Source organism: Crinia signifera, chromosome 8 (genome assembly GCF_055691185.1).
Source record: "Crinia signifera chromosome 8, ASM5569118v1, whole genome shotgun sequence".
NCBI lineage: Eukaryota > Metazoa > Chordata > Amphibia > Anura > Myobatrachidae > Crinia > Crinia signifera.
Genome location: NC_139224.1, coordinates 62,438,126 through 62,463,475, shown reverse-complemented (window position 1 = coordinate 62,463,475; position 25,350 = coordinate 62,438,126). Strand labels below are relative to the sequence as shown.

General features: G+C 43.6%; 2 protein-coding genes and 1 long non-coding RNA gene across 8 annotated transcripts in view; 1 reads left to right on the top strand and 2 right to left on the bottom strand.

Annotated features, from left to right (window-relative positions):
* The window catches only part of LOC146026158 (40-kDa huntingtin-associated protein-like), a 44,394-nt gene extending 40,969 nt beyond the window's left edge, over window positions 1–3,425 (bottom strand). Inside the window, exons 1-2 of the mRNA XM_083156575.1 lie at window positions 3,268–3,425; window positions 1,360–1,406 (exon numbers count right to left, since the gene is read on the bottom strand). Coding sequence (XP_083012701.1) covers window positions 1,360–1,406; window positions 3,268–3,326 — 106 coding nt within the window. The 5' untranslated portion in view covers window positions 3,327–3,425. The remainder of the gene's footprint in view (window positions 1–1,359; window positions 1,407–3,267) is intronic.
* On the top strand, window positions 2,953–7,619 carry LOC146026160 (uncharacterized). Its single transcript, XR_014454373.1, has 3 exons — window positions 2,953–3,604; window positions 4,571–4,724; window positions 7,249–7,619. It is a non-coding gene; the product is annotated as an uncharacterized LOC146026160 (long non-coding RNA).
* A 1,516-nt stretch (window positions 7,620–9,135) lies between these two features.
* Window positions 9,136–25,350, bottom strand: part of FAM234B (family with sequence similarity 234 member B) — a 183,886-nt gene continuing 167,671 nt past the window's right edge. For 5 of the 6 annotated variants that reach the window (XM_083156572.1, XM_083156571.1, XM_083156573.1 and 2 more), the window contains 4 exons: window positions 22,598–22,750; window positions 19,962–20,079; window positions 16,372–16,601; window positions 9,136–14,754 (listed from right to left, as the gene is read on the bottom strand). In XM_083156572.1, coding sequence (XP_083012698.1) covers window positions 14,746–14,754; window positions 16,372–16,601; window positions 19,962–20,079; window positions 22,598–22,750 — 510 coding nt within the window. In that variant the 3' untranslated portion in view covers window positions 9,136–14,745. The remainder of the gene's footprint in view (window positions 14,755–16,371; window positions 16,602–19,961; window positions 20,080–22,597; window positions 22,751–25,350) is intronic. The other variant, XM_083156569.1, reaches the window with a different exon arrangement.

Sequence of the window (25,350 nt, the reverse complement as noted above, 5' to 3'; positions counted from 1 at the left end):
TCAGCTGGATGTATAAGGCTGGTATTTGGCCAACTTTGAATACAGGCAGAAATCCCAGGCTATATACAAGCACTGCAGTTACAGATAACGGCCACTTGTATGCAACTCTGAACTCTGGTAAACCATGAACCATTGGGTAAAAGTAATAGCCTGCAAACTGTAGGTGTCAGTGGTTTCCTGGTAAGTACGTCCAATGTCTAAAAGTAGCAATCATTTAATGGTCATCACTGGGAACCCGCCGATGTCTGCATTTCACAGGATATTACATTATCCCCTTGTGTGTGGGGGCACATAGATGAGGTGTTCTTTGTGGGCGAGGAACACAGTGTGACAATGCACAAAGACTGAGAGTATTCAGAAGATAAGGGTCTTGATCCCTATTTCATTGTAGCAAATTACCTGTCCATTTATGTGACTGGGTATGGAGGACAGTGCTCCATGTGGCAAAGGCAGTGTCATGAAGTGGAGAGCAGACTGCAGAGAAGTTACAGACAGAGAATTAGATAATGGAAGGAAAGAGCCTCTTTGGATCCAGGAACACAGGTTAAAAACAGACATACAGCATAAATAGGGATGTGTAGGAGGAAAGGGCTGTGTCTGACTGCAATTAGTCATACTCAGTAATATTTAGAGTGTATATGGAACTTCTACTCCCAGGTTTCAGAACGGAAATACACTGGAACAGTAGTTTTCACTGGTGAAAGGATGTAGACCTGTTATGTTAAGTCCCATACTTGTCACTTTTTTTTTTAGCAACCCCCCCATCAAATGACTATATAGTACTCTTTAAGGGGTTCTACCTTCTTTGTGTACACTGGATAAGGTGACACTTTTTAATATACATAAAAATCCATGACTTGACCCCCACTTTGAGATCCCTGAAGCTCAAAGGTCTCTTGTTGAATGGTCGATTCTTCCCGTTTGAAATTCACCAGTATCACTATTAGGCATTGCTATCCCTCAAATTTGACATGCTCAACACAGATTAGCAGGAGCCACTGACCTGGAGAGGGATACTCCTGTATTTACAGTGACTTATATAAAAGACTACTACGTTTAGTCCTGTTCTTCTATTTAGGGTCAGATGTATCAAGCTTCAAAAGTGATAACATGGAAAGTGATAAACAACCAGTCAATCAGCTCCTACCTGCCATGTCACAGGCTGAGTTTGAAAAATGACAGATAGAGGCTGATTGGCTGGCTGTTTATCACTTTCGAAGCTTGATACATCTGATCCTTAGTCAGAGAATGTTTGTGTAACTTCTAGTAGTCATATAATTTACAGTAGGGGAGAATTATATGTAACGATCACCATTATAGCCTGTTTTATTAGTGATCACGTAAAAGCACAGAGCTTACCAAACTGCTCACTAGCTTCAGCCACATTCGGTTTCCGAAGGAATCTCCTATAATTAAAAATATACAAAGTGTAAGGAATTGCACTATTCATAATATATGCAAATTGCATTAAATACATCCTAGATCAGTGGTAGCCAACCCTAGCCCTCGAGAGCTACCAACAGTTCACATTTTCCAGACAACCTAGCTGCTGCACAGCTGCACTCATTAATCACTGACACATTTTAAAAGATACACAGATGGAGCTAATTAGCTCACTTGTGATTCTGTGAGGAGACCTGCAAAACATGCACTGTTGTTAGCTCTCGAGGACAAGGGTTGGCTACCCCAGTCCTAGATGTTTAAAATAAACTGTCCACTTGCAGATAAGAAACAGCAATGTCAAGCTTAAAGCTATAATGTTGCAATAATACAGTACTGTGAAGTCACTCTGGATTGGAAAGGAGAAAAGAGGCAATATACAGAACCTCATAGGTGTGCATGATGTTGGTAAAGAAGATTATTCAGTAATATTGCAAAAGCTGCAAAACTGCTCAAAATGAATAGGAGCTAATCAAGACTGTAGCTTTCATAAGGCAGGTGTAATAAGGGCCTGATTCAGACCTGTTTGCTAGGCTGCATATGCTCCCTGCCTAGCGAACAGGTAAACGCAGCTCGTATCCCCTCTATAACATGTGAGGGGATGTTTACGCTAACATCCCCTCACATGTGGCTGCATGGATGAAAAATCATTCGATGGTTACTCACCATCGAATGATTTTTCACCTGTTCGCTAATAAAAAAAAGTCAGTCTAGACTGACTTTTATTACGCCCGCAGATTGCCGAATTCGGGCAGGCGCAGACCTCATTTGAGGTCATCCGTCCACCCCAAGCAGGCATCGCCAAGCCTGTGTCTACAGGGGAATGCCCAGAGTTTTTATCGGAACATACAACGCTGTGCGTTCCCCTGCTAGTGCTGATATATAGGGTACACTTATATATCTGTGTGTGACTGTTTGTATTTGAAGCACAATGGTATACAGCTGCTGTATCATACAGATGTAGCAGCTCCCATCAGAGCTGCTCCTGCCAAATGGTCCATACACACTGAGCAATTTTGCCGAGCAAGCATAGACAGTGATGATGTGGAAAATCACTGGGCTGAAAAATCACTCAGCGCATAAATACTGAGCGATTTTCACCTGTTTTAATGACTTTCCCTGGGGTGGACGACTTTCCATAGGAAAACGCTACGGAAAGCCATCCACCACTAGCATGGCCAGTGATGATGCAAGGGTTCCCATCAGCTCACCACTGCCCCATACACACTGGGTGGCTCAAAAGACAAAACTGAGCTGCTTTCAGCTCAAAGTCGCCAGTATGCATGGGGCTTGTTTACAACATGGCACCTCTCTTCCCATACTTACCTACCTGACCCTCTCCATGAGGGAGAAAATGCTCTGGTCCTGGACTTCCCTAGTAATGTATGATTGCCATCACCTGTGGTGAAACACCTTTCTTATCAATTACCAAGCTCACCACAGGTGATGGCAATCCTACATTACCAGGGAAGTCCAGGACCAGAGCATTTTCTCCCTCAGGTAGGCAAGTGTGATACATACTATTCTACAGCAGCAGATAATCACAGGTCCTACAGAGATCAACCACTGCAGTGAGACTGCATCAGTACACAGAGATGATACACGTATGAGAAAACGGCATAGACTAGTCACAAAGCGGTTGATAATGTGCATGCACAGAAAAGATGAACATGCAGGGAATGAACTTCAGTACAGTATGGCTGTTAGTTACACCAGAGAGAACGTATTGGGTGAAGCAGCGATGCCAAAAAAAACACTGGTCGCTGGGAACTACAATAAACAGAGCTGGGAATATGCCGGCATGTCGGCCTTAATACAGAGTCTCACTTCTTCAGTTTATTGGACACGGCTCGGTAGCGCAGCAGAAAATCCCCGTCAGTCGCCATCCTCAGTCGGTGACAGCAGCTTCGTAACTTCCGGAAACACTGTAATCTGCGCCGGCGCCATATTACGGTTGGCAAATGTGTGACACAAGACAAGAGACTTCGTTTCCGTGTTCCGCATATCTAGCGCCATCTGTTGGGTCAACTTCCAAGTTAAGTAGTACTGGAGGAAGGAACTGGAAGTTCTACGTGTGGTGTCTATAGGGCTCTGTGCACGTTTTTCAATATCCTCACTATCCGTCCCATTTAACAGTCTGATGTATAGATAAACTACTTTACTGGTCCGTAGTAACGTGCTAAGGGGCCCATTTATCAATGATCGCCACCACCAGTTCAACATTGGCCGTTTTTCATGTAAAGGGCCAATGTATTTTATTTTTGTTACCTGTGGACCAGTGGGGACTATGTAAAAACCGGACCGAACTACACTCCGGACAGGGCATCAAAATCTGCAGCAGTCCGGAGCTTGTAGGGTCCGGTCCGGGGGGGGTGTCCTGTCCGGGGGGTGTCTTGTCTGGGGGGGTCCCTGTGATAGCTATCACCAGGTACATGGGGAAGGGGAGATTACAGCCTCCCCGTGCGGTCCGGACCGTCCGGTTTTTGCTACATGCCCGGACCATACAGGGAGACTTTATTCTACCCCTCCTCCTCTACCTGGTGACAGGTGTCACAAGCAGCCCCCCGGACAGGACACCCCCGGACCGGAGGCTACAAGCCCCTAAAATGCAGAGTTTGTTGTCTGGTCCGGGGGTTTTGTCCTGGTCCGGTTTTCACCCATACCCGGACCAGTGTGATTGTTCTTTATATGGGGACTATTAGGTTTGTTTTTTTTCCTGTGGGTGCCAATGTGTTTTGTCCTGTGGGGATCTTATGGTGTGCCTTGGCAATTTAAAAATTGTATTTAGTGTGCTGCAAGGTAAAAGGTTGAAAATCACTGGATAAGTGTAACATAACATGTACATGATTTTTTTAAAAACATACTTTTATTATAAAAGTAATTACATTAGATTAGCACATTGGGAGAGTCTAAGGCAGGCATTCCCAAACACGGTCCTCAAGGCACACCAACAGTACAGGTTTTGTAGATATCCAGGCTTAAGCACAGGTGACTGTATATAGAATGTGCCACAGGAGGATGATATTGTGTCATCTAGTGGTCACCATAGATATCACAAGATGTTGTAAATAGATTGAATAGGGGTTTTCATTGTTTCACATGAATATTATTTGTCTCACATGATTTTTAGGTCACTATATCTTATCTAATTGTGCACATTTTTGAAGTATTTGATGTCCCCGATACACGCCCCCCACCGGAGTACCGCCAGGTCACTTCCGGAAGATACTGGAATTCATCTTCAGCGGCCCAGATGGAGGACAGGACAGTGCGACGGGTCCTTGGTTTGTAGTTATGCATTTAAGCACTGTTTTGAGCACTTTATATTGTACTTGTTTGTCCTGAAGATGGGCACCAGCCCGAAACGCCATAGACAATAAAAACATGGTTACACTGTAATTATTAATACCTGATGCTCATTTTTTGGCTGCTATATTGTGGAGGATCAGTCCTGAAGGCACCTGGGCAATAACTACTAAGTGAGACCAAGAGTACTGGACTTATATTGAGCTGTGAGTGCATGTGTATGTGTATATATATATATATATATATATATATATATATATATATATATATTAGTGACAAGGAGTCACGGACACTGGATATAGAAGTTCTGGGTCTTTATTTTGTAGCAGGTAAACAGCATACCAGGCTAACAGCTCAGTAGACAAGGTTCCAGCATCACAGGGTTTTCCAAAGATTTCACAGTCAGGGTGTGCTCCAAAGCACCTAACGTAATATTACATTACGGCCTATCACCCAGCTGCTTCTCAGCATTGGGAGAAATGACTACCTACCCTGGGCACACATATAACATGAAGCTACAGGTGCTGCTAATCAGCCTGACCTTTATCACATTACAGTAGTTTAGGAAACCTGGACTGGAACTACTTCTCTTGCTGCTGCTCTAAAATCTGGACTGGATCTTCCACATTACCCTCATATCTTATATATTTGCCCAGATCTGTCACTCTGTGAGTGTGTGTATAACACTGGGCAGAGTCTTAGGCTTATAGCCTGTCAGCGCCTCTTTGACTCCGCCCACACACACTCACAGAGTGACAGAGACCCATCAAGTGCTGACAGGAATCAGATGCCATCTCCCAGAATCCCACCAAGCAGCCCGCAGTTTCCTACAGGCACAGAAAGTATTGTTGTTATAGACCTGCTGCCACTCACCGCCCACCCCCGTAATGTGCCAGTAGTCTCAGCAGGGCCAGACTTCTTAGTCCAGCTGCTGCTCTGCCGCTGAGGGAGGCACCCTCACTGACAATAGCGTACGCAGGGGGAAGGGGATCCCCCTGATGGAGCAAATGTTTTACCAGGTTTTTTTTTTTAGCTGATCGAGCATCCCGATCATAGCTCCGCCCACTTTTCTATTTAGGCTCCGCCCACTCACTGCATTTTCCCGCGGCTCACACGCTGCCCTGTACTGTAGTGGGAGAGCTGGGGCATGACTGGAGAAGTGGAAACAAAGCTGGCGGGAGCCAGGAGAGTCGGCAGCAGTGGAAATGACAGTCATCTGCCTGCATACAAAACTTCTGCAGCAGCCATGACACCAGGTCAGGTCCCTGCTCCTACTGTATATACATCTGTCAATCTGCGGAGTTATAGAGTGACTCCACCCAGCTTTATTCCACACAGTCACAGAGAGACAGATTTGAAGATTAGAGAGGCAGCACAGTGCCCGCACTTCTTCCGCATACACAGCCCCACATACAAATCACATCCCACACACCCCTGCTTGAGGCCACATAGGATCCCAGGGGCTCCAAAAGGTCCCATTCACTCCCTGTCCACAATCAAATCTGCCTATCTGCGGCATCAAACCCGCAGCTTCTTGACAGCCCTCCATGCCCCTCTCCATACCCTCCGGCTGCAAAGCAGAAGGCCCTCTCCAGAAACAGGCTATAGTCATAGAGGACTGTAACGTAGGGGGGGTGGGGGCATTCATAATCTGTTCTCCACACCATTCTCCCTGACTCTTTTATACTGTTCCAAACTCCTAATCACTAACCCTTACCCTACACCTACCCTCACTTCTCCCTACACATACACTCTCCCTTTCCCATTAATCTGCCTCCACTGCTCCCTATACCCACTCAAATAGGTACCTACATCTGCCATCACTGTTCCCTTCACCCACCCTCACTGCTCAAATTTACAAGTGCCGCAAGCCCCAGTGGTGCGTTCTCTAGCAATGCAGCTTTGTTACTTCCATCGGTTTTAAATTATGTAAATAAAATGCAATTTTGAGTGAAAAAGATGCTTGGCACATCTGAGTCGCAATAGACCTGGTGTCCAGAGGAACTATTTGGCGAGACTCTAGCCACAAAATAAAGCAGAGCGGGCAATAAGGGTCTCCCCTCCTGCTGTTGAAAAACACATCCCAGACTTCCATTCCAATTTCCACCCCTGATATAAAAGGACACGTCTATACATAGGCAAGTTACCCACTGGCATTAAAAAGCATGCATGGAACTTATTAGTAGTTCCAATGACCTCATACTCCCTTCTGCATGCAGTTAAAAGCACTGTCAGGATGCCAAGGTATTTTGGATGTTGCTTTTTCCATTTACTTGCATTGTCTGAAGTGAGCACAAATTTGTCATTGTAAGAAACTTTCATAAAACCCCTGGTGCACAACACATGTGTGAGAATTGGCTACACATCATGTAATTGACATGTAACGTCACTGTTATTTTCTGAATGCTAGTGAGTAGCTGACCTTCCAGATTTACAATGCCACAGTAAAATCTCCTATTCATTAACAAATGTTTACCGGATTCGTACATTTTGTCTTTGCAGATTATGAAGTTTATCCGAAAGGTACACTTATGTTGTCATGGTGCCATGATGAGCCTATCACAGTCAACCACTGTGCAAAGAAATCCTAACTGGACTTGCAAAGGCACCTTTACCAGTGCGATCGTGCCACATAAGAAGTCTGCCAATAACTGCTCAATTGTAAAAACACCTGCATAGCATAAACCACTGAATCAGGCCCTCTGACACCAGTAAATGATTTTGTGTAGAAATAAAAGATAGCATATCAGAATTGTTGTCAAAATATTTATCCCGCATCGGGTGTTCTATAATTATTCATAAAGCATCTTAAAATAGAGTTGCAGATAATGCAGATGTCAACTTTCTGAATAAGCTCATCAGAAAGTAAAATGATAATGGGGTATATTCAATAAGTGTCGCATCCATTCCGACATTCATTTGTCAGAATGGATCCAACACTACCTATTCAATCAGCAGCCAAATCTGACTGTTGGGTGAGCAACGGAGGAGGCGGCAGGAGGATGGCGCCGGGTGAGCTGCTCCTGCTGAGATTATAGAAAACGGGGCCAAAACCTGTCAGATTTGGCCACGTTTCTGCCAAAAGCTGGTGGACCGGCAGCTATTCCGCCAATCTACCTAGTCAGAAAAAAAATGCCCTTATTGAATAGGTCGGAACCCCTTCCAACCTATTCAAGTCAGAAACTGCCGTCTTTCCAACAAGATGCCATTCTGAAGGCAATGGAATATACCCAAATGTCTAGCTTTGGGAAAAAAACTATTACTAGGGTACATGATACATCTAAGGCAAATGAGAAGCCTCTTAGATGTACAGTGCAGCAATCATTATCTTCTGAAAACAGACGGATTGGACATTCAGACAAACCTGTTAAATCCATTTGATTTAACCAGTTTATCCAAAGGAACATTTTTGCCTGTTTTCTGCATTTGGGAGCAAATTGTTAATTGTCATTTGCTCCCACACATTACCAGACTTTTGTTCCAACCAGAAAGGTTGGACAGATAATCTTATAGAGGGTCATTCAGGTGCGGTTGCACAGGCACTATTATGCACAAAGTACCAATGTTCTGCGCATGCATGAATGGGTCCTGCGACATCTAAAGCATCTGCTGGCCAGTGGGTGAAGAGGATGAAATGGAGACATATTTACAGGGTGGAAAGAGGTCAGTGATCTCCTGGCCCCTGCAACAGGTGGCTGGCGCAGCATTAATAGAGGGAGATAATCGGATGCAGTGTTCTAGAACGCAGTCTGGATCTCTAATGCAGCAGGAGGCATCGGCTTGTAATAGATGCCGCCTGCTGCATTACCATGCAGAGCTGTCACTGCTGCTTCCAAGGAAGCGGCAGTAATAGCAACTAAAAATGCACCCAAATGAGCCTCATAATGTGTATCTAGCATTAGATTTACCTTTCTTTGTAAAAAATAAAGCTGCCCAGCATTTGTGGCCTACATGAAAATGCCAATGGTATTTACCCTGCATGCAAAATTAAATGCATTTGCACCCCTGCATTGTAACATGGAGCTACTTGCTCTTTTTAGCCTGGCTCCCAACTCAAAAGTACCAGATATATTTATTATAGTACACAAGGATTACCTCAGGAGAGATTTGTTAGCATCCAAAAGGCTCTATATAGAAGACATGTAGGCATGTGTATTTACTGTAACTGTCTCCAGTGCAATGGGATTACATAACAAAACTGGCAGCTGGCAGGCTGTGGATTTATTGAAAGGAGAAAGTTGTTCGGGCAATAAGCGCTTTTCAGATGAAGAAAAAAGTAATAAAATGCGAAACACATGTTTGAAAAGCAGTAATGATGCACTTCTTTTACTACAACAAAACATGTGATCCAGATGTTCATCTCACAAATAACGAATGCTAAACATGGAATGTATTCACAGTTTTTTTTATTTCATAAATTAAAATCTGACATTACTCTACAGTCAGCACAGTATATACAAAGCAGATTCACATTCTTAACAGATGCGTTGTGTGTAGGAAGTGCTAGTGCTAACACACACACATCAGGGTCAGTTCATGAGTTGCCTGAAAAATCCAGAAACTGCAGCTGGGCAAAAAAAGGACACACACGCACATGCATGGCAAGTTTACAATAATACCAGTACTAACAGACATGGGGCCTGTTTTAGATGTGGCTGGAGTAGCTACGCTGCTGTTTACATGACCACTGACATGGCAATGCACCAGGAGATGTTGGGCTTCCTGCATGCAAGAGTATTCCCAGCTGTGTCCTAGGATGCAACATCAGACCATCCGTGAAACCATTGGCTGGTTGCGTGACCCATAGGGTCAGCTCCAACCAAGAGCTTAATAAGTCTCCATCATAAAATGGAGATCTAACCTCGTCATCCCCTTCCCCCTAAACAGCAACAGACTGTCACTCACTGACAGTCCATTGCCAATGTGCGTCTGAAATCACAGACCCGTACTGCAGTATGGGTCCAGCGCATGGACTGCACATCGTTAGGCCTGAATAAGACCCACTACCTCACAATAACCATCAACTCTTCATGGCAGCGGTATCCATTATCCTCTCTTCTTTCATACTACAGTACTAAAAACATACTACAGTACTAAAAAAAGTTGAATAATACAGCAAAACTTAGACTAACAATATTGTTTTAAATAGGACAAACATTCTTTATACATTTACACTAATGTTTTTTACTTTTTTAAAACTGGGCAAGTTATTGGTATAATACTGATTATTCATACAAGTGTTTGCATTTTTATATACAGCCATTGACAGGCATAGTGAAATGAGTGGGTGTGGTCGAAATCCTGACTGCCAGTACTGCGACAGTGAGGCGAGCACAATGATGCCCTATGCGGGCTGTCTGCGCTTGCCATGCTGCGGGCTCAGTGGCTCGTTGCACTCGCCACAAGTTCTATTCTCCCTTTATGGGGGTCGTGGACCCCCACGAGGGAGAATCGCCCGTCAGTCAGGATTCCCACTGTTGGGCATCCCGGCTGACGGGCCGTCATCCAGCACCCTAAAATGAGTGGGGAGCAGCTTCTGTCTCTCTATTCCAGTCATTGTTTAGCCCACATCCAAAATCAAAACTATGCAAGGGATGCAGTAGGAGGCAGCACAGAGTAATATCAGTGTAGTGTAATGTTATTTCTAGTCTTTACCACACTATTGACGATATACAGGTTTCATGGGCTCTATGTATAGTGACACAATTCTTCTCTTTTATTCATGAGGCACCACAAGGTTTCCATGACACACATTATGGTGTGCAGTTATCACAATTATTTAGAGAAGACAAAGTGGAGAGGGCCAGGCTCATCTAGCCAGCAAATGTGGTGTGCGCACATCTAAGATGTTCACGCACTCCAGTCCCATTAATGGACCTGCAAACGTACGAGACGCTCACGTATCTACGTGCACCGGCGCATGAGCCGCAGGGAATGCATCGCTGGTGCTGCCGATGAGTTTGGTTGCTTCTGTATAAGCTGGAATTCGCCTGAATTACTGATTACAATCAGTGATAATGACAGTGGTGAAAAGAAAATGCAGAGACCTAATACTTCTGCTCATAGGGCCTAACTAACCATGGATCGCTAATTAGAGAATTCGCAAATTCAAAGACTTCGCATGCGCCCCGTATGCATTGCATATGCGCAAAGGGAAATATCGACTGAAAAGGTCTATGGATCATAAATGCAATGTGGCCGGAGCTTCACTGACAGGAAGCCAACATTTGGAGCTGGAAACCTGCCATTTTCTGGGTGTGTTTGAAAGAAGGCAGGTGTGCCCAGGCGTTTATGAAGACGGTGTGTGACATCAGCAATGACCACTTCCACCCCGTCTCAGTTGCAGATTAGTGGAAGCTACAGACCTACTCACATTATTTCAGACTGCAAAGAGTCTTCAATGTTTCGGGAATTGCGTATGGATTTGCAAATGGATCGCGATTAGTGATCCATTCGCAATTCTTTCACAAGTTTGCAAGGGGCGTTTTTTTCTGTCTGGACCGCAAATTTCTCCTCGAAGTCTTGCGGATTCTCTGATTCATGCTGAATTAGGCTCACGGGAAGGTAATGGGCCCCATACATCAGCAATCACAATTAATGGATTTCCAGATCCAGGGATTTTTTGGCCAGATAAATGGATTTTACAATCTATCTGACTTTGCCCACACATTACAGATTTATTTCAGTGATCGGCAGATTTTTCCATCTAAAGATTGCATCTTCATATCTGGAAATTGCCCAATCGATTGTCATTTCAGCTGTTCATAATGTAAATAGATGAAGAAGACGAATTGGGAATACCCACACATATAAAAAAGATCTGCAGATAATACCGGATTATTAAACATGTTTAAAAACCTGATTAAGCAATCGATTGGCGATTTTGATTGGGATTGCCAAAAGGGGGAGCCCACACATCTAAAATTAATTGTGGCAATCATCTCCATATCTGAAAATTGTCACAATTAATTGCTGATGTATGGGGCCCTTTAGAGACACTACTGTAATGTTTTAGTATAAGAACTTGCAATACGTATATAAAATTGTGCCATACTAATAAATAAATATACTATAAAATAGTTAAGACTGCAAATTGAATATATTCTAAAATAAGATTAGTCCCTACGTCAGGTGTTTTTTTTTTTTTACAAATGCATCAGTTAATAAATCAACATTACAATACTTTGAAAATGCAATATAAGGGGGTACACTTGGTTGCTGATATGATTGTAATAATGAGTAAATCTACGTACAACTTCTACAGAGTTTTCGGCAATGGATTTCTTCCATGTACTGTATAGGAAATGATTTGTTATACCAGTAACAGCCAGACGTTGCTGCTGAATTGGATTATGACTAACCAGCAACTAGACAGGTCTATAAACAACCTTCGGCAAATTAAATCAACAATTTTGATGAACATTTTAGTGCACCATAAATTTTACAACAGACAAATGTTACAGCCTCTCCTATATGCACGTCTCTTTTTAAAGACCACGTAAGCACAGGACTTTTCTTGTAAAAATCTTACAAACTGTGTGTTCCTCATTTTTCTGTAAGGTCTATAAGGAGCTATTTACTTGGTTGTCATTGTTACTATCGCTACATGGGACAGCACTTGTTTTTCATATTGGTAGAGATCATCTCTGAAATGTAACCATGACAAAAGAGTTCAGACAGGAATAGACATTTGTAAAATATCAAACAAACATGACCTAATGCCCAAATCTAGTGGTATTTAATATAACGTCCCAGAGGGACAAAGTGAAATGTGATGCTGGTAGGATGAGCTCCCATAAAGCACTGTATGGTCCTATGTACTAAGCCTTAAGCCTTGAAGGGGTGTGGTATAACACACAGACAGTCTGGATTCCGACAGTCATAAGCCCGACGTCGGAATCCCGACTGCACAGCGGGGGAGCGCAACGAAGCCCCTTGCGGGCTCGCTGCGCTCGCCATGCAGCGGGCACGGTGGCGAGCTGCACTCGCCATCTGTTTTATTCTCCCTCTATGGGGGTCGTGGACCCCCACGAGGGAGAAGTCAGGATTCCGACATCGGAGTAATGACTGTCGGAATCCCAACTGTCGAGAGACGTCCGCCACAGCCTTGAAGAGAGAAGTGTATGGAGATTTTGGGGTCTATGTGTTAAACCTCAGACAAAGATAAAATAGATGGAGATTTAGGGGGATATTCAATCTCCTGCAGCCATTCCCGACGGGGGAGATGATTGCGGGGCCCTATTCAATGCTGTTTTCCCTGACAGCATTGAACAGGGGATCTCGGCAGAACGAGCCCGACTTCACAAGCAGTTGGGCTCATTCTACCGAGAACGGCCAGGAATTGCCAAGCTCCCGGCTGCAGCTTGCCGATTCCCGGCCGCTACTCGCGGCCACGCCCCCTTCTCCATTGAATCCCGCCTGCAAAATCTCGGTTGAGCAGACCCAGAACGGGACAGGGTCACGGCTGTCGGGCCAGCCCGACAGTCGTGACCCAACATTGAATACCCCCAAAGTACTAGCTATCCTGTAATTTTTTAAACTTCTATTTACTAAGCCTTGTAGATAGATAAAGTAAATGGAGATAATGTAGCAGCCAACCAACTCCGAACTACCATTTTTCAAACACAGTCTGTAACATGGCAGTTAGGAGCTGATTGGTTGTCCATTGTATCTCTCTCCAATGCTTGGTACACCAACCCCAAAGTAAGAGCCAACCAGTTCCCAACTGCTGCATTACAGGCTGTTTGAAAAATGGCAGTTAGCAGTTGGTTGGCTGGTTCTTTATCCCTATCCACTATATCTCTCTCCAAGGCTTAGTACATAGACCCCTGTAACATTCATCCAACTTCCAGCTCTTACCAGCTGTATTTCTCCTACACTTTGGGCGGTATTCAATGAGCCTGATTCGCCATGTTTTTATGGCGAATTTGTGCTGTTTGGCGAATTTTTTACTAAAACGGTGAATCACCCTATTCAATGACCAGATGGCGAATACATTTGAAGGTTTTTTTCGCCATGATTCACCGAGTAGCAATCGCTATCTTTTTATGGAGAAGTGGAATGTGAACTTTTAAAATAAAGTGTTTTGTTTTCTACATTTGGTGTAAAAAAATCAGGAATTTTATTCTGAGGAGGGGCATGCTATTTTTATTCATGTGCTGTAAGCACATGAATATATATTTAATTTAAAAAAAAAATTATTTATTTTTTTACACAGCAGCCAGCAGGGGGTGCCGGAGCCGAGCCGCTCATTAGATATTCATATATTCACTGCACCCGATCGTTACATATGCATGATCGGGTGTAGTGAATATACCCGGTCCCCTGCTGGCACCCCCGGGGGGCAGCCTGTGCTGCCTGGCACCCGGGGAGCCCACCTCCCCCCCACATACGCTCTGGGGCAGGCAGAGAGACTTCCATCTCCCTGCCTGTCACCGTCCTCAGGCTCCCAGCGGCGTTCGCCGCAGGAGCTCATATTCGCCGGTCAGGAGCAGCGAGCCCCTGACTCGTTGAATACCGGCTCCGGAACGTGGCGAATGTGCAGCGAATCCTAAACAGGATTCGCTGCACCTAGCTGGTATTCACATTGAATACCGCCCTTTGTCTGCGCCACAGAAATACGAGTCATATAATATTCACATTCTACACTTTTGTAAACAAATTCCTCTATCTACAGATCACTGCCATAAAACCAAGTAAAGCAAGTATGGCACTGCCATCTTGTTAGCAAGGGAGAGATTCGGAGCCACAGAGATAAAATAATGCAACAGGTTGCCTCATTTTAGGATTGAGAATGTGTATGTGTGAATTGGCATATAGGAGTAGGGGAATACCAAGGAGTGCGAAGACATTGGAACTAAAAACTGAACAAACATTGATACACAAAATAACTCAAACTTCAGGCTAGATTTGTGAGAGCCATTTCTGTGGAGTCCTCTCTACGATCCTACACATTGTAAGCAGTTTTCTGGGAGTGGTTGTCGATTTTATTCTTCAAGTTTACAACAGCTGCAATGATAAAAACACAGAATAAAGGAAGAATCAAAGTTTAAAAATATGTAAACAGCATAGAGACACTAGTGATAGAAAGCAGGATATACAGTAATGGGGTGTAGTATAAAATGACAATATTCAAATGGTTGACATTCATTATGTCGACACCAAAATGGCAACATGGTCACAACTTTTTAGCAGCACATACTGTAAGTAAAAAAAAACTAAACAATAAACCATATAAAAAATAAAAATCACGCTGTATACCACCGATCAGCATTTTGTCTTCAAAATTAATTAAAGTATTTAAAACACTGCACTGCATTTGCTGCGTTGTGTGGAACCTATAATCACAATTTAGTCATCTGTATACACAGGACAATTATTTTCAAAATATTATTGTACCATTATCTAAAAAAAAAAGAGTAGGCAACCCCTGACACTAGTGCCACAAGGTGGGACTCGAGGATATTTTGAGTGGAACTCGTGGAATTGGACCTTCTCGTATTAAAGGGTATATTTACTAAGATGGCAGTTCTTTTGTAGATGGGATATTGCTCATAGCAACCAATCAGATTCTATTTTCTTCTAGGAGATGCTACATAAATAAGAAGTAGAATCTGATTGGTTGTTATGGGCAACATCCCATCTTCAATAGAACTATAAATGTACCCCTAAGTCTCCTCCCCTCTTCCACCTCCCAAAGCATAGCATGCATACTCAACAACAAAATGCTTCCGGTGAGTGAAGATTAGTGAGTCATACTCAGAGTCTAATATTGTGTGACAAGGAATCACATAGGGCGGTATTCAATGCTCTGACGGAGAGCAGTGCCGATAGCCTGCCGTCAGAGTATTTAACTCCCTCCCCTTCACTCGCCGTTTCCACCTTGCTGGTTCTTTTCAGCTAGGTGGAAACAGTGAGTGTGCCATTAAAACGGCGGGGCTTGCCACAAAATGACGCAGACTCGTTGCATTTGTGTCGAACCTCGCCTTTTAAGGGAATCCTCGCCATTCTCTGACGGCGAGGACTCTGGGCAAACACTGAATACGGCGAGGAGATTGGATGGCGAAAATAGCTTTTCCTCGACGAAAATAATCCATCTTCGACGTACAAAACCCCATCGCCACTGCATTGAATACAGCTTATAGACTAGATAGAAGTAAAGTGTTGTTCTTTATTTGTAACAGGAACACAGCATACAAGGTACAGCACGGAAATTCTACAGTTACAGTGTAGCAGGTTTTTCACAGTAAGAAAACACTCCAGAGAACACCTAACATAATCCCCACGTTCCCCACCTATCTCCCAGCCTCTTTCAGGTGTTGGACAAACCTATCACCCAGCCTCTCTGCTTTGGACAAACATATAAGAGGAAGTAACAGGTGCTGTTAATTAGCAGAGAGTGATTCACAATACATTTTAAAAAACCTGGACTGGATCTTCCACATTACCTTTATGTGGAGGTATGCTGCTCCTGCCACACTCGTATATTTTCCAATGGTGGTGGCACTTTAGAAACTTTTTTAGCTGTCATATTAATAACATGCCACACAAAGAGAAAATTTCTGCCTTCCCTGGGGTAAAACCCTGTCTGGCCCATCACTGGAAAGGACATGGATACAAACTTACCTGTTGGGGAACAGAGCTGAACTTCAACCTGGTAAGAATTCTTTTCACATCTTCCAGTTTGGGCCTTATCTTTGCCTTCCCCAGAGACAGAGCATGGCTGTTGGACAGAGCCCATCTCATGCCCAGTTTGTTTACAGTCAGATTTTGTGGAACATTGTCTGATGTGCTCAGCCCTTGTTCTGCAGTTATGATGGCAAGAAGGGCATCTTTCTCCAACTCTCTGATTCCTGCTGAGTAGATAAAATTGCATGCAGAAAGAGTATTTTCATTATTTGCAGAAACTTTCATTCTTCTTAATACATCTGGTAGACACTGGTAGAAAATAGGATGTAAAGGGCACTGTTTGAGTTGCAGGCATAGCTTCAAAGATAAACCTCATGTGGGCAGCCTTCTCTCCCCTCTACATCCCACAATGCAGTCTGCCTTAAATGTATCTCAGCAAGTCCATAGGAGACAACTACACACTTAACGAGAAAAAATGCTCAAAAAACACAAAGAGAGTTTACTCGTGCGTACACACGGCTGGATGTGGAATTCAATTAGATTTCGATTTGATATGCCTTTCGATTTGATCTGGCATTTGATTCAATTTGATTAGATTTCTACTATAGTCTTGCCTGGCAAGACTATTTTTCTATTCGATTTTCGGTACTTGTGTATTATCACGGCACCCATCGCATCGCATGCCACTAAATAGGGTATGCGATGCGATGCGATTTCCACATGAAAAAGCCTGAATGTACAATTAAATATCGCATTGCATCACATGCCAGCATGCAATAGTGTGAGAGAATCAGAAAGTGAGAGATTTGTTTAAAAGCAGCAATCATTTTCATGGCAAAGTCAACCTGGATTTTCAGTGTAAATGATTTCCACTTTAAAAAAAAGGGAAAACTCTCCCAAAATCTCTCCCTTTCTGATTCTCACACTCTATTCCATTTGGCCCCTGGTCTCATCATTTGTAGGGAAAATGCTTAGGTGGAAGTTCAAAGAGGTCGAGGATATAAAATACATGTCCCTGAACAGAGCTACTATGCCAAGGGTCTAATTCACAGTTGAACAAAGATATTGTGACAAACACACTCAATTGAAGAGGATGAATAAGGGGTTGAGGGAGACCTGGTTTTCTAGAAGGGGAGAGCTAAGGGTCCACATGTCACCACACAGACTCCTGGCCTCATAGCCCCCACATCCCTTCCCCCAGCTGTCTACTGCATTTGACTCCTAGAGATTGGATGGAAATTCAATGCTGCTTGCATTGGCAATAGAACTTGCGTCCATCAGTTCATACTGTGGGCGGTATTCAATGTGAATACCTGCGAGGTGCAGCGAATCCTTTTTAGGATTCGCTGCACATTCGCCACGTTCCGGAGCCAGCGGGCTCCGGTATTCAACGTGTCAGGGGCTCGCTGCCCCTGACAGGCGAATATGAGCTCCTGCGGCGATTGCCGCAGGGAGCCTGAGGAGGGTGCCAGGCAGAGAGATGGAAGTCTCTCTGCCTGCCCCTGAACGTTTGTGGGGGGCAGGTGGGCTCCCCGGGTGCCAGGCAGCACAGGCTGCCCCCCCGGGGGTGCCAGCAGGGGGCCGCATATATTCACTATACCCGAACGTAACATCGGGTGCAGTGAATATATGAATATGTAATGAGCGGCTCGGCTCCGGTGCCCCCTGCTGGCTGCTGTGTAAAAAAAAAAAAAAAAAAATATTTTTTTTTAAATTAAATATATATTCATGTGCTTACAGCACATGAATAAAAGTAGCATGCCCCTCCTCAGAATAAAATTCCTGATTTTTAGACACCAAATGTAAAAAACAAAAACACTTTATTTTAGAAGTTCACATTCCACTTCACCATAAAAAGATAGCGATTGCTACTCGGTGAATCATGGCGAAAAAACCTTGAAATGTATTCGCCATGTGGTCATTGAATAGGGTGATTCACCGTTTTTGTCAAAAATTCGCCAAACAGCACAAATTCGCCATAAAAACATGGCGAATCAGGCTCATTGAATACCGCCCTGTATGTCAAGAGATCCGGGCTGGGAATGCTGAACTGTTCAGCACACCTCTCTACCTTTATTATTTATTTATTTATAGTTTCTTATATAGCGCACACAGATTCCGCAGCGCAAAAGATCTGGTCTGAGAGATGCCCAAGCACTGATGAAAACTGATTTTACAATTCCCTTACATTTACTATCTGAGTTGTCCTTTAAGGACTCTGTGTTAAGAAATGGGAAGGGTACAGTAATATGGGTCACTAAAGGGATTAGAGAAGGGTCCCTTACTGAACGTGGACAGTCTTGTGGATTTACCCTGAAGTGCAACATCTTCAGCCTGGCAGGTTCTGCCATTTCAGGTGCAGCCTCTCCTAATGAGTGTTCCCAATTTGACCTGGCATAGGGAACATGTGTAATACAACACAGTGTTCCGTCACAACTGGAAGATCATTTGGTACTTGTGTAGTTTCACGGCGCCATGCTACTTCCGGGTACTACGCTCGCCACGAAATCTAAAATAAAGTAACTTAACTCCATGCCAACATGGATAGTTCATACCTCCACTATCCATGTTGGCATGGAGTTGATATTAGATAGGGTGGCGAGCGTAGCAAGCCCGCAGCGTGGGCGAGCGAAGTGAGCCCCGCAAGGGTACTCAGACACAAGTACCGATCATTTATATTCCGCCATAATGAAAGACAAGAAAATCATGTTATAACAACCTGCAGAACACAATCAGCTTAATATTAGATTGACACACTAAAAAACAAAATACATAGAAACATAGAATTTGACGGCAGATAAAGAACCACTTGGCCCATCTAGTCTGCCCCTTTTTTTAAACATGTTACCTCAAACCATATTTGATCCTTATTTTTTTGTAAGAATATAAATATGCCTATCCCAAGCATGTTTAAATTGTACTACTGTATTTGCCTCTACCACCTCTGATGGGAGGCTATTCCACTTATCCACTACCCTTTCTGTGAAGTAATTTTTCCTCAAATTTCCCCTGAATCTTCCTCCCTCTAGTTTCAGTGCATGTCCTCGTGTTCTGCTGCTCCTCTTCCTGTGAAGAATGTCTCCCATTTGTACCTTGTTAAAAGCCTAGATAGATTTGAAAGTTTCTATCATTTCCCCCCTTTCCCTTCCCTGCTCCAAACTATACACATAGGAAGATCTTTAGTCTTTCCTAAATACATTGTGGCTCCAGCGATGTGCCATATGGTGCCTGCTCACCCAAAGGATCTGTGACTGGGTGACCTCTCTCCAGTTTCCCTCCAGAAAAACCCAGCTCAGTGCATGCAAGAAATCAAAAAACGTACAAACTTTATTCAGCCCTGTACGGAGGTGCCCACTCCATGAGCACAAAAAATAAAATGAAAGCAGATTGCATTGTGGGAAGTAGAATTGTATGGAGGCAACCTAGAACTAAGTGTAAGTTTTAAGATGGCAAATATTATATAATAGAGAAATTGAAGCTGTTTCAATATATAGAATAGTGTCCAATTACATAAGCAACATGTTATAGTAGATACAAAGTTTGTCAGTAATGATACTGTATTTATCCTACAATGCAATGAAGCTTACCAGCTGAGGCCACAATGCTTGTGGTAACATTGAAGAGATCCAGAATGACCCCTGGATAGGCTGGGTAGAGCAAGTAAAGATGTCGCTTCCAAGGCACTGCTGCTTTTGTATACAACACCTAGTGGGCATAAAGAGAAATATCACTTCATGAAAATGTATGCTGCTATGGTGCTAGATTCTAGGAGCCAGCTGTAGTGTTGGGTATACAGTGCCCAAAACATATATGCTGCATGTGTGGCATACGCGCCTGGTTGGCTACTAGTCATCATCTACATGCACTTGCATCTGCCCTACACAAGGAGCAAAAGGTAAAGGTGCCCATACACTGCCTGCGACTTCTCGCAGCAGTGTACGGACACCCAACAGTGCGAGCCGCCAGGACCTTACCGGCGGCAGGGACACATGCGATCCGTTGTGATTGGACCCGACTGCATGTCAAGGAGAGGCGATTTGGTCCGGTTTAAAGGGCCGATTGGTCGCAATCGGCCGAAATCAGACCAAGTCACCTCGATGTATGGGGGCCTTAAGTCTACATCCAATTCTGGCTCCCCGGCCTTAAGCGTAGATACTGTATGAACTCTCTAAAGATGCGCGAAATACTCTCTGCAAACAGGTGAACACTCAACTCGACACGGTCCCCACATTGGGTCTGATTCAGAGTCGGATACAATGCTGATGTTCACGATGCTTAGCAATATTTCTGCTACGAAGACTAAGACTGCTACAGCAAATGCGTTACACAGGCACTGCTATGATTGAGACTGGTACCGGCTGATAGATTTACAGTGTCTAGATAGACAGTTAATAGGTCTGCAGGGCAAGAAAGATCGATATACAATAGGTCAACATGTTCACAAGGTCGACCGGGTCAAAATGTCGGCATGACAAAAAAGGTCGACACATGACAAGGTTTTTTTAACCGCTCTTACTTCACTATCCAGGTCCATGTTGAGAACACGTGTTATACTAATTAGGGGTCCACGTCGACATTGACACCCAAAAAATTTGAAAATCTTATGTCTACCTTTTCATGTGTCTACCTTTTTCATGTAGACATTTTGACCCTGTTGACCTACTGCATGTCAACCTTTTGAGGTAAACCTATTGACTGTCTATCTAGGCACTGTCCATCTAATAATCCTCAGCCAGGTGAGATGCCTGGTATCAGTGATGTTTAGGAAAAGTGCTGGGCAGCTCTGAGGAATGGCTAAAGAGATGCACAGAGATGGTCCTTCTTATGGGCATCGTCACTGAAGTGTTTGTATATACAGACATGTAATCACTCTGGAGGCCATACTCAGACCGAAAGTCAGTACCTGGTGCAAGCTTCCATGGTGCGACCAATGGTGGCATCCAAACATGCACCAGGTGGTATTACAGCATCTATAGTCCTTGCATATTCACACTTATGGATGTACACCAGGGAAAGGATTCATACTGGCATGTGCATAAAGTTGCAGACTAGTGATCTCTGAGCAGGTGCACTGTGCAGGTGCTTCTAAATACATTTACATGCATATATATCGGTATCCAGAATGTAGGAATAACAGTTGCATAGCTGCACTGGAGGTAACAAATCAAAAGCAGGCGCGTCATGGACATAGAAGTGCCTCAACCTATGACTATGAATTAGTAAACACAGTGGCGTAATTTCGTCCCAGAGTCCCGATAGATATTGGTGCCCCCTCCCCCACACAGCACCTTATATAGATATATATATATGCATGTGTGTATATATATGCATGTGCGTTATGTTTAAAATAAAGAGTGGTGTCTATGGTTATGCTAAGAAGGGGAGTGATGAACTGCTTTAAACTTGCAGGGGAGAAGAGGTGCCCCTTTGTGAGCAGGACCCCGGCGGCAGATGTCTCCATTGCCTCCAAGAGTTACGCGCTTCTGAGTACACAGCTGTAAAGGCCCCAGTGGCTTACTTACTGTGGGCATCTGAGCAACTACAAAGACCAAGGTCCAATGGTGGCTTTGACTTTGTGTCTCCGTACACAAGCAGTGTCTTTAAGAGGCCAGTGGAGGGCATCTCTGAGGACATTGCGTGTAGCTTTGAATCTGGCCCCATATAAACAAGAGCCTAATTAAGACCGGTTTGCTAGGCTGCATTCACTCCCAGTCTAGCGAACAGGTAAACGCCACCTGGTGGGCGGGTGAATAACTTTAGATGGTTGGGTGAATAACTTTAGATGGTTGGCATATGCCTGCATATGAATGGATGTGCATGCTTACACATCCATTCATATGCAGGCATATGCCAACCATCTAAAGTTTTATTTCCCCATTTGCAAGGAAAAGTCAGTCTGGACACATCTGCGTTCACATGGGGACGCCAAGGGTTTCTCTGTACACACCCACTGTTTTTGTGGGAACGCCTGGAAACCCCGGGTATTGCCATGCGACAGCCAGCTATCCACTCCCTTCCAACCCAGTCTGTGCAAAGGCCTTGGCGAGTATCACACTCGCCAAGGACTTTGCACAGGTGGGAAGGGGGCATTCTCACAGCGGGTCTGCACATGCTAATTTTCACCCATTCGTAGGACCACAACTGAATTCACAAACCACCGAGCCAACCTGAATCACCCCTAAGTCTATTGGATAAAATACACTCATGGCAGAGTATTACTTACAGAGCTGTTGTCTAAAGGCGTTCCTTCTCCCCAGAACATAAAGACCGACTTTCCGTCAGCAGTTAACAGTGAGATAGCCGCAGCTTCTTTTTGATGCCATGAAACGTCCCATTCCCAAAGTGATGCACTTGTGGAACCATCAATCACAACCACCTGGAGATATGGAGAAATACCAATAAACCAGTATCTCAACAGAACACAACTATAATCCCAATGATCTTTAAAAATAAAACAACAAATTCTATGAAATACTGAAAACCTACCACTTCCTCTTGTGCATGTGCATGGCAACTATCCAAAGCAAGGTAGTTGAATGCCAGATACGTATAGGAATGTACAGTTCCATTTCTGTCCTTTGTGCCGGTGAGATGTGGAGGGTATTGTCTGACATTGCCTAAATGCATTTATCTGCAGTTTCATTGGCAGTATCCACATGCAATCCCAGCTATCCTTTTCTAGGGCTACCCAATGTTTCTATTCTCCATTCACCACACAGCAAAGTGATACGCAACAAAGGGACACAGGGTGTACAACATAGGGGGTTATTCAGACCTAACCGCAGCACTTTGATTTTCGCGAAGGGGGGAGATTATCGATCGACTGCTCGTGCGTATGGATCGGAGCCATTCAGTGCTTTTTCTGATTGCAAACCATTCACAGGTTAATTAACAGGAAACCAGCATCTGGGGGTGGACGATGAAAAAGCTCCCCAGTGGAGTGAAACGCGTTGGTGGATTAACTGTGGCTGACTATACAAACTCCATCCGGTGACGTTTTTACACTACAGGACAACTATTTGAACCTCTGAAGATTACTCACGCTGGACTCTGTTCCTGGGACAATGTTTCACCCAGAAGTACCCCTGAATATCTTCTTGGCTACTACACTGCAGGGGGTTCTGCATCCGCCATAAAAAGCTGCCATTGGGGTTCTTTGCACCTGTCCCTACTACAATACCACCAGTGAGGTTAATCAAGAGACGGATTCCTTTCCTATAACAATAATTCAAAAACCAGCTGGTTCATCTAATACGGTACCGTATGGACTTATTTTTTCAGCCATCAACAGACATTTGTGCCTTCCTTCCCTTTCGCCTCCCCCCCCCCCCCCCTTTTAAGTTTTGGCCTTTATTAATTTGGAGTTTACATGTGTTTTCTTTTAATACCCACTAATTATAATTATCAAAATTTACTATAATAGGTACTGGCAATGTCTATTTACTTTAATGCATGTTAGCGCAGTCCTTCCTTTTTCTTCTATCTGGGGGTGGACACCTGCTGTTTTCTGGGAGTATTTCAAAGATAAAGGAGAAGAAAGACTCTTTTTTGTTGGGGCGCTCTTCTTTGGAGATTAATAAGCGTAATCTCAATTATAGTAGTTATGAGACAGGTAGGTGGTCAGTAAGGTAAACGCTAAACAAAAACACTCAGAAGACTCCCCTGATATAACAGTCAATACTTGTATAACAAGTAAGAAGAGAAGTGTGGAAATGAAGATTGCGTGTTTTAAAAATTAACTTTAATTATTGCATCTCTAAAATACACTAGACACACATATATGGTTTGACACACAAAAAATTATAAAACACACTTGTGATTTTAATGAGCCACATATATAAATGTACTCTATGCTGAGGTTGCCTCTTATCCCCAGCTCAATGATTTATAGCTGGAGAAGGAACCCCTGTTTAGGGTTACTACTCTGAAAAATGTATAATCAGTATTGCTGCGTTCTCATTGCCACCTCGTGTTTTTGTTCCCGTGTTTTTGGCGGGGCACAGAGCATCTCAGCCAATGTTCCCTCTAATTTTACGAAGGCTGTGTGCGGCTAAAGATTTTGGCTGTGCAACTTTGGAATGAAATTTACATTTTTGTTCGTCACTTCTATATAACTGGAAAATGACGTTCAGCATTTCTGTTAACTTTACTTCAAAATTATAGTAAACATTTAAACATTCAAAATACAGCACACAATGTAGTTAATGGGTGAACCACACATTAATTGAGTCCACAACTGCAAAAAGGGACCACTGCTGCTTTGTGCGCTCTGTTGTAATGTCTGTGCGCACGCTCGTCAAGGTGTGTGCGCGCGCACGTGTGCACAGCTTAGAGGGAACACTGATCTCAGCTCTACAGACCCCATTCATACTGCACCTTAGATCCGGGAAATTCCCGTGTCTGCCCTGTTCACACTGCTTCCCCTGGTATGCCTGCCATCAAGTGTGTGGCATCTAAGAGCAGTTTTGATTGTTTGATTGGATGTTTAAAAAGTCTTTGATTGATAGGGTAGAGAAAAAAAAGCGGTAATTATGTTGGGAGACTTAAATGCCACACTAGATCCGCAGATGCTCAAACATATGAAATTCTCACAAAAAATGAGTACAATTATTTTCGAAGCAGGATTATATGACGCCTGGAGGGTAAAAAATCCAACCAGCAGGGATTATACTTTCTTTTCAAGTGTACATAAAACATACTGAAGAATAGACCTAATATTAACAGATAAAAATACATTACAACTAATGAAAAAAGCTGAAATTTTACCAATAACTTGGTCAGACCATGCCCCAGTAATGATAATGTGGGACAACAAAAAAAGGATCCTTAAACATAGAACCTGGACGATACCAAATTATCTAATAAAAAGAGATAACATAAAAAAACAAATATAAGAAACCATTCAACAGTTTTGTAGCACAAATAAGCCAGAAGAAACAAACCATTTCAATTTCTGGTGTACTCTAAAAGCAGTGC